Here is a 16,104-nt window from a genome sequence, read left to right as displayed (position 1 = left end):
GCTCGGCGGCTTTGGGTGTTGCATACCGTACGTAGAGTGAATGAATATGGGCTAGCCAAGCAGTCATCAAACCAGGGTAAGGGTGTGTGTATGTATATGTTTCGAGTGTGTATTTTTGTTTGTGTGTGTGTGTTATGACTACATGTATAGTATGAGTGTGTTATGTGAGAGCTGATCCATTTAGTCTGCTTGCAGTGCTGGAACCTAAAACCACACACACACACACGGCGGGCACGGTCTAACCCCATGTAGAATTTTGGCAACAGCTCTTTTACACCTTTAGTCAGACAGTTATAGAACAATCCCTGGTCAGGACATAACCTAGCGGAAGACAACATGACACAGGAACACATTTAGCACAGTAAACATGGACACGGCTGTATGAATCAAACTCTCCATGTCTAGTTAAAAGGTCTTGTTTAAAGCTCTAATACTGGCTTCTACTGTTGTAAATACATGTAAATACAGTACTTTACTTAGGGTTTCTTTATCTGAAATACATCACCAGTAGTACAGAAGAAAAAGGAACACCCTTGCCTTTCTTGAACTAACACTCGCACTTGGCTTTTCTTACTAGCACTGGCTTTGCTGATAGCTACTTATTGAGGAAAAAATTAGCTTGCTCTGACTGTGAGTTGCGGTTGTCTCTCATAGCTGCCTTAAGATGAATACACTAACTGTAAGTCGCTCTGGATAAGAGCATCTGCTAAATGACTAAAATGTAAATGTAAAATACACAGATAACTGTACTCTGATTGAAGTGTTTTAATTCTCAAAACGAGCATTCACTAACCCCATAGAATGTTATATTGTATGACTACTGTTAAAACTACATTTCTCAGTCCTTTGCTGTGCTGGCCCCAGCTTGTCAGGCCTACAGCTGGATTTCTATTTGTAGTCTGTAGGTGATGGGGATGTCCCCACATTGTAGGGGATGGGGATGTCCCCCATGTCTTTTGGAATCAGTCATGATTTACAGTGGCGCTCCTGTCTTTGGAGTTTATGGGTTTGAGGTCGATGGCTAGCGCTGGTTATCTGAAACAGTACACACACACACACACACACACACACACACACACACACACACACACACACACACACACACCACGATGGCTAGCACTAGTTAGCGTTAGCGAGCAGCCATGCAGCGTTCACAGCTGAGTAACTGGGTCAGTTGAAGATGTCTACTCTTCTTATCTTCTCAGATCTCATCTGTGGGCGCTCACCGCTCACTGGCAAGCTTTTCACCAACCAACCAACCAACTGCTCAGACTACCCCTTGCATCAGTGTTTCCTTTCTTTCTCACTGTCTTTGTCTCTCTCTCTCTCGTGTGGAGTCTCTATTCTCTCTCGCGCTCTCTCTGTTTCTCTCTCCCGCTCTCTCTGTTTCTCTCTCCCGTTCTCTCTTGATCTCTTTCTCTCTCTATCACAGATGACACAGATTATCATCAAGGAAATGTCACAGATTAGCATCAAGGAAATATTCGTATTTGCATCTGTGTATGTGCTTACGTGTATGTGTGTGTTCCATTTATGTACTTGCATTCTGTGTTGGTACAGTAGGACTGCCTATGTCATAAGAGGACTTTAAGGACATCATCCCCACAGTTACTCATGTAGGCTACACTGCCGTCCCTCTCCTTCCCTTTATGTTTGGAAACCATTTCAGCTGTCGCACCGATGTGAAGGCCCTGGTTGTTCCCCGTGTGAAGAGACTGAGTGTGTGTGTGTTTATAGCTCCAACCTGCATGGCCTGGATATCCACTGTGCGCAGAGAACACACTCACTACAAACTAACTATGCCCTCTTGTGGGGAAAATCCTATACAGTATCCTGACATCAACCGTTGACAGTGGATGTGTGGCGAGTTGTTAGTAGGATGTACAAATTCAATCAATTATAGCCATGACATAAAAAAAGTTGTTGGAATCAAATCAGCTGATGCATTCGACTCCACCAATGATCCTGCCAACGTCATAGATGGCAGCCATTCGTTCAGTCTTCTCACAGTAAAGAGATCTTGATGTTATCAGAGTGGCTAACCTGAAGGCACTCTGGTCATACAATAAAGCACTACACTAGCTACCGCTATGCTTCGCTATCACTAGCCTCAACCAGACCCACTCTATGGACCCCACCATATCCCATACAAAGAGACCCCATTAAAAATACATGTTTTTTTCTTTTCATTAGGTCGACTACAATGTAGTAGATCAATCCAAAGAGCCATAGCATGAAAATAATCATTTATAATGAATGGTGCAATCATGCAGGACAGGGGATGTCTATTGTGTGGTGGCTGAATAGGGAGAAGGGCTAGTAGGGTAAACGATAGGATATCTTTCTCAGTCATGTGTTAATATCATGGGTTCAGTCATGTGTAATAAAGCAGGCCTCTTCATGATGATAATGTTGATTGCTAGTTGTTCAAGAGAACAGTATTTTAGTGGTTGCCCAGCCTATCTCTCTATCCCTCTAATCCTTTCTCTAGCCTTCTTTTTCACTCTCCCATTTCCCTCTTTTTCACTCTTACTCTCCCTCTATCCTTTTCCCTTTACCCCTATTTTTCATAACTCAGCTGTTTTCAGGAGGTCTGAGGGAGTTGGTCTCTGTGTGAACAGCATGTTAGATGTCAGTGACTAGTGCCATTCCTCATATTTCCCCTCCTGTCTTCACATTACAACTCAGCTGATTTGTAGAGGGATGTTGATGGGGCTAGGGTACCGTGTGTGTGTTTGATGGCCTACACCTGAGGCGTAATGGCATCAGGTACAATATAACCCATGACCCTGCATTAACTAAGGCAGTCACAACAGCCTTTCCCGCAACACTCCTTCACATACAATCACCCTTCAAGGATTGGTTTACAGATGTGTAGTGTATTTCATTTCCCTCTTGTATGAATAGCACTTACACTGTATTCATTGGCCCGTATTCACTGACCGGAGGGTCTGCTTTTAATATTCAGGAGTTACAGTACCCCTGGCTTTGAAGAATGTCCACTCTTTGAGGCTATGAGACCAGCCACGGTTTGATTACAGAGAACAACAAACTTGTCTACTATGTCACTCATTATGACACACGCACACATTACAGTAATATATGCCATTTAGCAGATGCTTTTATCCAAAGCGACTTAGTCATACGTGCATACGTTTTTATGTATGGATAATCCTGGGGAATCGAACCCACAATCCTGCCGTTGCAAGCGCCATGCTCTACCAACTGAGCCATACAGGACCATGTCCACAGTCTCAGAGTTCAGTAGTGGAGAGGTATTATTACATGGTCTGATCGCTGTATGTCAGGGTTCTTCAATTCCGGTCCTGGAGGGCCGAAACACCTCTGTTTTTCATCCTCTCCTTCTAATCAGGGGCTAATTCAGACCTGGGACACCAGGTGAGTGCAATTAACTATCAGGTAGAAATAAAAAACAGAAGTGTTTCGGCCCTCCAGGACCGGAATTGAAGAACCCTGCTGTATGTGTTGGATGTTGAACCACAGGAAAATTGGAAAAAGGACTGCAATTTGTGTGTGTGAGAGAGAATGACTGACACTTAAATGTGCAGAATGATAGTTATTGCTATATTGTATTCTATGTTACATGTTTGCATTCTGAAACTAATCTCTCTCTCTCTCTCTCTCTGTCTCTCTCTAGGTCGTGCTCGTCTTTGCTCTCAGCATTGGAGCACTTGGAATATACTTTATAGACTCTTCTGAGTAAGTGTCCCTTTTTATGTGCTGATATGTGCTTTTGTATTGACTGCAATGCAGACCACCTCATCGTACAGTATGAGCTGCTATTGAACACCACTTTGTGATTTAATATCAGATCTGATATTTCTTTACATGATCAATAGGCACCTCAAGTGAGATCCTACATGGAAGTCTACATACAGTCATCCACATTGGAGAAATATAATTGTTTATTATACTGATTTATGTGGCTGTATTGAACGAGTGCTTAGTCATCCTATCAGTTGCTGTTGAACACTACTTTGGGATTGTCATGCTGTGAAATGAATCAGATATTATACCCTTCATATGATTAATAAGTACTTCAGACAGATTTATCCACACATGGTGTAGACCTAGTCACCCACATTGGTGAAGTATAATGTATCATAGTGCAACCATGTGTTGGATTTGATGGATTTCTGTGCGTTATCTAAAAGACTGTATAGCTCCTCTCCTCTCCTCCTTTATGGTTTTGTCAATGGAAGCCGGTCAGCCTGCCGCCACACTTAGTTTCCATGGTAACCTAGACAAAGCAGGATATCAGTAGGTCTGCCTGGTCCTCAGAGACACCCCTCACTTGTAGACACACACACACACACACACACATACATACGCGTGCACGCACACACACATATACACACGGAAGTACACACAGTAAACTAAGCTACTGTAGCATCCCACGCTTCCAATCACCCTCCCACGCCATTCTCAGGCTCTCACCCATCCTAGCCCTGACCAGCATAGTTAACACTGTGAATAATGCAGATAATGTTCCAGATAATGCTTGTGAAAATGGCATTTTCTGAATTATCCAATTAAAATCACTTCATGATTTATTTGTGCACTTCTCAGGTGAGGTTTTGTCCCTTGTGTGACTATTTACTATATTTACTATTAATGATTCTACTTCCTATACTAACCTGCTATCCTTACTCTTTGATACGGATAGCAAAAAAGGATATATACAGTGGAAAGAACAAGTATTTGATACACTGCCGATTTTGCAGGTTTTCCTACTTACAAAGCATGTAGAGGTCTGTAATTTTTATCATAGGTACACTTCAACTGTGAGAGACGGAATCTAAAACAAAAATCCAGAAAATCACATTGTATGATTTTTAAGTTATTAATTTGCATTTTATTGCATGACATAAGTATTTGATCACCTACAAACCAGTAAGAATTCCGGCTCTCACAGACCTGTTAGTTTTTCTTTAAGAAGCCCTCCTGTTCTCCACTCATTACCTGTATTAACTGCACCTGTTTGAACTCGTTACCTGTATAAAAGACACCTGTCCACACACTCAATCAAACAGACTCCAACCTCTCCACAATGGCCAAGACCAGAGAGCTGTGTAAGGACATCAGGGATAAAATTGTAGACCTGCACAAGGCTGGGATGGGCTACAGGACAATAGGCAAGCAGCTTGGTGAGAAGGCAACAACTGTTGGCGCAATTATTAGAAAATGGAAGAAGTTCAAGATGACAGTCAATCACCCTCGGTCTAGGGCTCCATGCAAGATCTCACCTCGTGGGGCATCAATGATCATGAGGAAGGTGATGGATCAGCCCAGAACTACACGGCAGGACCTGGTCAATGACCTGAAGAGAGCAAAGAAAACCATTAGTAACACACTACGCCGTCATGGATTAAAATCCTGCAGCGCACGTAAGGTCCCCCTGCTCAAGCCAGCGCATGTCCAGGCCCGTCTGAAGTTTGCCAAAGACCATCTGGATGATCCAGAGGAGGAATGGGAGAAGGTCATGTGGTCTGATGAGACAAAAATTGAGCTTTTTGGTCTAAACTCCACTCGCCGTGTTTGGAGGAAGAAGAAGGATGAGTACAACCCCAAGAACACCATCCCAACCGTGAAGCATGGAGGTGGAAACATCATTCTTTGGGGATGCTTTTCTGCAAAGGGGACAGGACGACTGCACCTTATTGAAGGGAGGATGGATGGGGCCATGTATCGCAAGATCTTGGCCAACAACCTCCTTCCCTCAGTAAGAGCATTGAAGATGGGTCGTGGCTGGGTCTTCCAGCATGACAACGACCCGAAACACACAGCCAGGGCAACTAAGGAGTGGCTCCGTAAGAAGCATCTCAAGGTCCTGGAGTGGCCTAGCCAGTCTCCAGACCTGAACCCAATAGAAAATCTTTGGAGGGAGCTGAAAGTCCGTTTGCCCAGCGACAGCCCCGAAACCTGAAGGATCTGGAGAAGGTCTGTATGGAGGAGTGGGCCAAAATCCCTGCTGCAGTGTGTGCAAACCTGGTCAAGACCTACAGGAAACATATGATCTCTGTAATTGCAAACAAAGGTTTCTGTACCAAATATTAAGTTCTGCTTTTCTGATGTATCAAATACTTATGTCATGCAATAAAATGCAAATTAATTACTTAAAAATCATACAATGTGATTTTCTGGATTTTTGTTTTAGATTCCGTCTCTCACAGTTGAAGTGTACCTATGATAAAAATTACAGATCTCTACATGCTTTGTAAGTAGGAAAACCTGCAAAATCGGCAGTGTATCAAATATTTGTTCTCCCCACTATATATATATATATATATACACACTACCAGTCAAAAGTTTGGATACACCTACTCATTCAAGGGTTTTTCTTTATTTTTACTATTTTTTACATTGTGGAATAATAGTGAAAACATCAAAACTATGAAATAACACATATGGAATCATGTAGTAACCAAAACAGTGTTAATCAAATCAAAATATATTTTATATTTGAGATTCTTCAAATATCCACCCTTTCCCTTGATGACAGCTTTGCACACTCTTGGCATTCTCTCAACCAGCTTCACCTGGAATGCTTTTCCAACAGTCTTGAAGGAGTTCCCACATATGCTGGGCCCTTGTTGGGTGCTTTTCCTTCTCTCTGCGGTCCGACTCATCCCAAACCATCTCAATTGGGTTGAGGTCGGGGGATTGTGGAGGCCAGGTCATCTGATGCAGCCCTCCATCACTCTCCTTCTTGGTAAAATAGCCCTTACACAGCCTGGAGGTGAGTTGGGTCATTGTCCTGTTGAAAAACAAATGATAGTCCCACTAAGCCCAAACCAGATGGGATGGCGTATCGCTGCAGAATGCTGTGGTAGCCATGCTGGTTAAGACAGTGTCACCAACAAAGCACCCCCACACCATAACACCTCCTACTCCATGCTTTAAGGTGGGAAATACACATGCGGAGATCATCCGTTCACCCGCACCGCGTCTCACAAAGACACGGCGGTTGGAAGCAAAAATCTCAAATTTGGACTCCAGACCATGTCCATTGCTCGTGTTTCTTGGCCCAAGCAGGTCTCTTCTTCTTATTGGTGTCCTTTAGTAGTGGTTTCTTTGCAGCAATTTGACCATGAAGGCCTGATTCAATCAGTCCCCTCTGAACAGTTGATGTTGAGGTGTGTCTGTTACTTGAACTCTGTGAATCATTTATTTGGGCTGCAATTTCTGAGGCTGGTAACTCTAATGAACTTATCCTCTGCAGCAGAGGGAACTCTGGGTCTTCCATTCCTGTTGCGCTTGATGGTATTTGTGACTGCACTTGAAGAAACTTTAAAAGTTCTTGAAATTGTCCAGATTGACTGGCCTTCATGTCTTAAAGTAATGATGGACACTCACTTCTCTTTGCTTATTTGAGCTGTTCTTGACATAATATGGACTTGGCCTTTTACCAAATAGGGCTATCTTCTGTATACTCCCCCTACCTTGTCACAACACAACTGATTGGCTCAAATGCATTAAGAAGGAAAGAAATTCCACAAATTAACTTTTAAGAAGGCACACCTGTTAATTGAAATGCATTCCAGGTGACTACCTCATGAAGCTGGTTGAGAGAATGCCAAGAGTGTGCAAAGCTGTCATCAAGGCAAAGGGTGGCTATTTGAAGAATCTCAAATATATGAGTAGATGTGTCCAAACTTTTGACTGGTACTCTATATATACATGTTTTATTGTCACATACACCAGATAGGTGCAGTGAAATGTGTTATTTTACAGATAGCTCTGGGTGTTGCATGACAGGCAAAAAACGAATAAAGTCATGCCATGTCCAACATCTGCAGTGTTAATCTGAGCAGTAGCGCAGGGAACAAGTGGTGTGGAAATGATTCCTTGCATATGTCCAGTCCCCCATTTACAGAAAGGGATAAAGTCCTTCCCATCTTTACCTCTCCCTCTGTGTCCCCCTCTTTTTACTCCCTCTTTCGTTCCCTCCTTATCTCTCGCTTTTCCCTCCCTCCCTTCCTCTGTCTATCTCGTTCTCTATCCCTCTCCCTCCTTTACTCTCTCCCTCTATCTCTGCCTCTCCCTCCTTTACTCTCTCCCTCTATCTCTGCCTCTCCCTCCTTTACTCTCTCCCTCTATCTCTGCCTCTCCCTCCTTTACTCTCTCTCTCTATCTCTGCCTCTCCCTCCTTTACTCTCTCCCTCTATCTCTGCCTCTCCCTCCTTTACTCTCTCTATCTCTGCCTCTCCCTCCTTTACTCTCTCCCTCTATCTCTGCCTCTCCCTCCTTTACTCTCTATCTCTATCTCTGCCTCTCCCTCCTTTACTCTCTCTCTATCTCTGCCTCTCCCTCCTTTACTCTCTCCCTCTATCTCTGCCTCTCCCTCCTTTACTCTCTCCCTCTATCTCTGCCTCTCCCTCCTTTACTCTCTCTCTCTATCTCTGCCTCTCCCTCCTTTACTCTCTATCTCTATCTCTGCCTCTCCCTACTTTACTCTCTCCCTCTATCTCTGCCTCTCCCTCCTTTACTCTCTCTCTCTATCTCTGCCTCTCCCTCCTTTACTCTCTCCCTCTATCTCTGCCTCTCCCTCCTTTACTCTCTCTCTCTATCTCTGCCTCTCCCTCCTTTACTCTCTCCCTCTATCTCTGCCTCTCCCTCCTTTACTCTCTCTATCTCTGCCTCTCCCTCCTTTACTCTCTCTCTCTATCTCTGCCTCTCCCTCCTTTACTCTCTATCTCTATCTCTGCCTCTCCCTCCTTTACTCTCTATCTCTATCTCTGCCTCTCCCTCCTTTACTCTCTCTCTATCTCTGCCTCTCCCTCCTTTACTCTCTCCCTCTATCTCTGCCTCTCCCTCCTTTACTCTCTCCCTCTATCTCTGCCTCTCCCTCCTTTACTCTCTCCCTCTATCTCTGCCTCTCCCTCCTTTACTCTCTATCTCTATCTCTGCCTCTCCCTCCTTTACTCTCTCTCTATCTCTGCCTCTCCCTCCTTTACTCTCTCCCTCTATCTCTGCCTCTCCCTCCTTTACTCTCTCCCTCTATCTCTGCCTCTCTCTCTATCTCTGCCTCTCCCTCCTTTACTCTCTCCCTCTATCTCTGCCTCTCCCTCCTTTACTCTCTCTCTCTATCTCTGCCTCTCCCTCCTTTACTCTCTCCCTCTATCGCTGCCTCTCCCTCCTTTACTCTCTCCCTCTATCTCTGCCTCTCTCTCTATCTCTGCCTCTCCCTCCTTTACTCTCTCCCTCTATCTCTGCCTCTCCCTCCTTTACTCTCTCCCTCTATCTCTGCCTCTCTCTCTATCTCTGCCTCTCCCTCCTTTACTCTCTCCCTCTATCTCTGACTCTCCCTCCTTTACTCTCTCTCTCTATCTCTGCCTCTCCCTCCTTTACTCTCTCTCTCTTTCTCTGCCTCTCCCTCCTTTACTCTCTCTCTCTGTCTCTCCCGCTCACCTTCTCTCTCCCTTCTCTTCCTGATCTGCCTCGACTAGGCATATTTCAGACAAAAAAAGAAGGATAGAAAAAGATGGGGAGACCAACTCCTTGCCACCATGAAAGTGTAAATCCTTTTTAATGCCAGGGTCAGGACTTGATGGGAAGGATGAGAAACCCTCTCTCTCTCTCTCTCTCTCTCTCTCTCTCTCTCTCTCTCTCTCTCTCTCTCTCTCTCTCTCTCTCTCTCTCTCTCTCTCTCTCTCTCTCTCTCTCTCTCTCTCTCTCTCTCTCTCTCTCTCTCTCTCTCTCTCTCTCTCTCTCTCTCTCTCTCTCTCTCTCTCTCTCTCTCTCTCTCTCTCTCTCTCTCTCTCTCTCTATCCATCTTTGTGCTTGTCACTATGTGAGCCAGTCTCCCTGTATGTAAGTCTCAGACAGTGTCTGTGTGATTTGTCTCTATTGATGTTTAGATTCATAGAAATGTTCAAAACAGATAACGCAGTGTTATTGACTGTAGATGCTCAGTCACCAGTCAGTCTCATGACAAGTGAAAACTGTCTGAATACAGCATCTTTGACATTGTGATACTAAAACTGTTGGACAACTGACTAGCAGCTGGGACTCAGAACCTTACTTAGCACTTCCACTGGATAGACAGAAAGCTCCTGATACTAAAACTGTGTAGAGCGCCTAGACGAGGTGATTGACAAGACAAAGCCTATGGATGCACAGAGCGGTGGATCGAAGTCATGATTGACAAGACAGTAAGCCTATGGATGCACAAAGGTTGATCTAACTCATGAGGGTCAGAGAGACATACCTGACAGCTCTAGGGAAGGACACTAGGTATTAGGGATGGATTGTAGGGAAGTACACTAGGTATTAGGGAAGGATCGTAGGGAAGGACATTAGGAAGGATACTAGGGAAGAACACTAGGTATTAGGGAAGGATACTAGGAAAGGACACTAGGTATTAGGGAAGGATCCTAGGTATTAGGGAAGGATCCTAGGTATTAGGGAAGGATCCTAGGGATGGACACTAGGTATTAGGGAAGAATCGTAGGGAAGGACACTAGGTATTAGGGAAGGATCCTAGGGAAGGACACTTGGTGTTAGGGAAGGACGTTAGCTGTGGTTATGGACTGTTTTTGTGATTCATTAGATAATTATTTTACAGTTGTGTGTATGTGTTCCCCTAAGGCCCTGCCCTGGCCTCTCTCTCTCTCTCTCTCTCTCTCTCTCTCTCTCTCTCTCTCTCTGTGCTCTCATTAAGCTAGGATGCACAGATAGGTTGATCTAACTCATGAGGGACAGAGAGACATATCTGACAGCTCTTTTTTTATTTATTTATTTCACCTTTATTTAGGGAAGGACAGTAGGTATTAGGGAAGGACACTAGGTAAGGACACTAGGTATTAGGGAAGGATCCTAGGGAAGGACACTAGATATATAAAGACCAAAGTCTTTCCCCCCTACTCCCACTCCTCCTCCCGGCCTCTCCTCATAATCATTACCCTTAGCTGCTCACTTTAATTCCTGTGTGTGTGTGTTGACTAGCTTGAGTTACAGCAGTACTTTCACTCCAACAGCTGTAGACGCCACTTCCTCTCCCCCCGCCAACACACACACACACACTCTCACACATGTTCTCACCCCGTCAATGCAGCTCAAATGCTCTTTGCATGACCTTTTCCTCTCTGGCGTTCTAAAATGTTAACGATTGATCCTATCGATGGTCAGCGATATCCAGGTCAGCTGTTAATGGCAGTCATTACTGTAGCAAATACCACAGCCTTAATGATATCCATAATACATATAACCTCATGTTTTGTTTATCTGTTGCTCTTTAGAACTGCACTTCAGTTCGGTTCAGTAGTGAAGGGAGTCGGTCATTCGTTCAGGAAGATATGAACACAGTCCTAGAGCTTTGCTACTTGGTTATGGGGAGTACCTCAGATTTTAAATTGGCTGTGAAAAAGCGGTCTAAGACGTTCAAAAGGAGAGGTTTTCTCTGAGTTGCCAGTGACTCCCTGAGGTAACAGAGAGAAGTAAGGGTGTGTGTGTGTGTGTGTGTGAGTGAGACCAAGAGGCTGGAGCTCTTTATAGTATGGGCTTTTATGTCTGCCTCATTGGATCTGTGTTCTGTTCTCCCGAGAGACAGACACACACACACACACACACATACATACACACACAGCACTGATCAGTGGGTAAGAAACACATCCACATCCATCTCCCTGGTGGCCAACCAGTATCCTCCCCAGAGTTGTTTTTTCCAGGCCCTTCCAGGTGGCTGTTGTCTTTAAAGGAGCTGTAGTGTTACGATACCCTACAGCAGAATACTTCATAAACACACAGTTGAAACAGGTGGAAGGAATATTAGAGGGGAGTTCTATTGACTGGTATTGTACTTCCTACTCCAGCAGGGATTTAGTTAGTTGACTTAGGAACTTCTATGTAACAAAATAAGTAATGGGTGGATAAAGGGAAAAATTAAATAAAGAAATCAGGTTGCAAAATTCAGGTAACTTTTTTAAAAAAAAATCATAAATCCTGGTTGGAAGATTTCTGGAATCAGGAGGGAATATGCAGGACATTCTGGAGTCCTCCAATCTGGGTTTCTGGAAAACAAAGTGATCAGAATTGTGTAACTCTATGAAGAAATAATGGATAAATTGTATAGGAATACGTAGGGCCCAGAGTTTTTCCTGGTCAGATCACGTTGCCAAGGAAAACTCGTGACCCTAACGACAGATAACAGTAGGAATAATAGGTGGGATTACGGCGGTCGGCCAGCCAGCCAGCCAGCCAGCCAGCCAGTCAGTCAGTCAGTCAGTCAGTCAGTCAAAGGGGGTTACTGTAATTTTACTGGATACAGTCATAATGCATCTGTGGAGAGAGAGTCATAATCTGTGTTTATCTCTCTTTTCAATATGACATTTGTTGCAAAGCTGATGCTATTTTGGTGATATTTTCATTGGGAGCATACTTCATCCCTCCCTCCCTCCCTCCCTCCCTCCCTCCCTCCCTCCCTCCCTCCCTCCCTCCCTCTCTCTCTCTCTCTCTCTTCACACATTCTGGTGTGTTTTAATGCTTCAGCTCATCCCTCTCTTTTCTGCTCCTGTGGAACAAGGGAACGACTGAAAAAGAGGAATGTAGGCCAGAGACTCTGCAGGACGGCCCTACTAGAAGGGATGCCCTTGTTCCTGGCCCACTTGTCACACACACACACAGGGCACACAACACCGATACACACACATACTGTTTTGGGGTTATCAGATAGCCGTGTGTGTGGGTGGGCTGCGCCAAAGCATTGTGTCTGTGTATGTGTGAGGCTTCATTTGCGGCATATGCCTTTAATACTATCATCAGGGCACTGCAATCAATAACAACAGTGAAGAGGGAAACAGTGAATGACTTACTAATGGGGTAAGGTGAGAAATATGGCTGCCTTGGGAAGCAGACCGAGCAGACCTTGTGGTTAAGGGTATCAGAACTATATATAAATCCATCTCGGAGTAGTCGGCGGTGTAGATGTGGGCTGGTGTCTGGATGTGAAGTCTTCAGACAGTCCCAGACCTGCAAATAGTCTGCTATGTATTCTCTGACTGATATAGACTGTGTAGAAAACATTATGAACACCTGGTCTTTCCATGACATAGACTGACCAGGTGAAAGCTATGATCCCTTATTGATGTCACTTGTTAAATCCACTTCAATCAGTGTAGATGAAGGGGAGGAGACAGGTTAAAGGATTTTTAAGCCTTGAGACAGTTGAGACATGGATTGTGTATGTGTGCCATTTAGAGGGTGAATGGGCAAGACAAAATATGTAATTGCCTTTGAACAGTGGATGGTAGTAGGTGCCAGGCGCACCAATTTGTGTCAAGAATTGCAACACTGCTGGGTTTGTCACGCTCAACAGTTTCCTGTGTGTATCTAAAATGGTCCACCACCCAAAGGACATCCAGCCAACTTGAGACAACTGTGGGAAGCATTGGAGTCAACATTGGCCAGCATCCCTGTGGAACGCTTTCGACACCTTGTAGAGTCCATGCCCTGACGAATTGAGTCTGTTCTGAGGTCAACTTAATATTAAGAAGGTGTTCTTAATGTTTTGTACACTCAGTGTATAGTCTAGAGCTGCATCCGCGTTGAAAACAAGTCCCCCTCTCCACACAGTTAGATCACAGTGGGTGGCTTTTTGGAGGCTTTCTAATTTTTAACAATACCTCTTATCCATACTGGCTCAATTCTCTGCAGACGGAGACAGAGAGACAGAAGTTAGGTGTCAACATTGTGTTCCAGGAAATTGAGGTTTGCTAATTTATGAACCGTGGAATCTGATATTAGTGTGTGCGTCCCAAATGGCATCCCATTCCCTTTATAGTGCACTACTTTTGACCAGGGCCCATTTGGGAATAGGGTGCCATTTGGGAAGCGGTCAATGACTGTAGAGCAGGGGTATTCAGATCTTACCCTATGAGGTCCGGACAACTGCTGGTTGTCTGTTCTACCTAATAATTAATTGCACCCAACTGGTGTCCCAGGTCTAAATCAGTCCCTGATTTGAGGGGAACATTTTTAGAAAAAAAAGGCAGTGGAACTGGCTTCCATGTCCAGATTTTAGGGCTGTAGTCTTCCCCTGTCTGCAGTCTCTCTGACAATGATAAAGTATGAACTACTATTAATACCAGCCTGCAGCGAAGGCACTTTCTGCTTATGCTCCTGTTATAAACTATTCATAACACTTATCATTCATTTCCCCTTATGCCATCTAGTGTAATTCCGTATAACTATTCTTCTAACTAAAAAATAATCAGCCTACTCAGCTCTACCTAGTAATTGCTGATAAGGCATAGAAAAACACTGATTGAAGTATAATGAACAAATGAACAAATAATTGATCTGTCTTATGAGTTACTCGTGTAGTTGCATGTAATTAGACCAATTAATTGCATTTATTTTAAACATCGCATATCACAGGTCTAACTGTGGACTGACTAGGAGACCTGTTCAATCCAACACCAGGACTCAACAGGGCTACACAAAACAACAGGACTACACAAAACAATGGGGCTACACAAAACAACGGGGCTACACAAAACAACGGGGCTACACAAAACAATTTCCACTGCAGGAATGAATGTAGCGTTAGCCTATATGTATCCAGTTGATCAATAGCACAGTGTTTAGCCTGGAAGGCTGAAACTAAAGGGAACTCAGTTGGATTGTGATTGAAACCTGTTTTCTTCCAGCTTGAGAGAGGAAGGAAAAGTCATTTAACTCCTAGCTGGGAATCAGTGCTAGTGATTGACTAGTTCCCCCTAGCCTGTACACGCACGAACACACACACACACACGAACACACACACACACACACACACACACAACACACACACCCAATCTCTGTATGGTCTAACCACAGTCCATCATCCATCTCCTATATAGCAGCTGGAGTCTCCATCCATCTCCTCCATTATTCACATGGAGGAAATGGTCGTGCCACATTCATATCTGTCCCCCCTGTTACGAAACTCAGACAGCACTGATGGTTCCTTATCAGAAAAAAAAACATGACAAATTTTCCCCAGCTATAGTATAGTCCTCCAGGGGCATAGTCTGAATGTAACCACTGCATGGTCTTAACTTTTACATTTCCATTTTGGTCATTTAGCAGACGCTCTGATCCAGAGTAACTTGAAGTCAGTACATTCAACTAGGTAAAACACCACATGTAAAGACCGATAGAACGCAACCCAGACAGAGCAGCTTGGCGTTAATGGAAGTTGAGGACGATGTTAGTTTAATCAATGGGCAGATAGATAAGGAAAGGCCTGTCGGTTTATTTGCATTTATATAAGCTTGGAGGCTTTTATCACATAATAGGTTTTATGTTCAAAGGGATGTGATGGCAATGTGGTTTGGTTTTGCCACGGTAATGTTTGTGTGTGTGTGTGTGTAAGGTTGTGTGCTTTTCCCTGTTAAGCTATACTTGTGTATGTGCATGTGCTTGTGTGTTGCTGTGTGACTGTGAGTGATGTCTGTGTACCTAGGGGAAATAAAAAAAAGGACTAGTTATTTTTAGACTCCCTGAGGATGTTTTATTTGTCTGATGCCCTTGCAGGTGCTAAATCAGTCTTATTTTAGTAATGGTGCCTTGGCCTAAATCAATCATTGATGTACTAACCTGGCCTCTTTCATCTCCTCCCCCCTCCCCCCTCCCCCTCTCCCCCTCCATACACACATTCACACTGTTGGGGAAGGCACAGCAGATGGGTTCACACATATACACTCAAAGGTCACACATGCTCAGAAAACATGCGCAGCAGATGCATGCACACACGTGTTCACATGCGTGCGCACACACACAGAGGAAACAGACCGGATGGTGCACGTTTTTACAATACAGTAGCCTGATAATGCCGTCACTGCAGTTCTAAGTAACACTGCTTCTCCCTGTATGTTTGAATTAAGTAGCCCACTTTGAGACCACAAAGGAGACACTCTGCTCAAACTCATGAATAACCACTGTATTGGGGGCAGCAATCCTTCTCTGAGACATTACAAAGACAACATTTGCTTTCTGTTATCATTTTTTATATTTTTGTTATGCCAATCACATATAGTATGACATTGTATGGTTCCCTTGTCCTTCCCCATGTAGGTGATGACAGTAGTACAGTTAACTAGC

General features: G+C 44.1%; 1 protein-coding gene across 23 annotated transcripts in view; it reads left to right on the top strand.

Annotated features, from left to right (window-relative positions):
• Positions 1–16,104, top strand: part of LOC121574320 (calcium-activated potassium channel subunit alpha-1) — a 251,192-nt gene that overhangs the window by 128,652 nt on the left and 106,436 nt on the right. For all 23 annotated transcript variants that reach the window (XM_041886943.2, XM_041886938.2, XM_041887001.2 and 20 more), the window contains exon 3: positions 3,659–3,720. In XM_041886943.2, the coding sequence (XP_041742877.1) occupies positions 3,659–3,720 (62 nt within the window). The remainder of the gene's footprint in view (positions 1–3,658; positions 3,721–16,104) is intronic.

The sequence above is a fragment of the Coregonus clupeaformis genome, chromosome 1, assembly GCF_020615455.1.
Source record: "Coregonus clupeaformis isolate EN_2021a chromosome 1, ASM2061545v1, whole genome shotgun sequence".
Classification (NCBI taxonomy): domain Eukaryota; kingdom Metazoa; phylum Chordata; class Actinopteri; order Salmoniformes; family Salmonidae; genus Coregonus; species Coregonus clupeaformis.
Note: the sequence above shows the minus strand (reverse complement) of the source record. Positions and strands in the feature narration are given on the sequence as shown.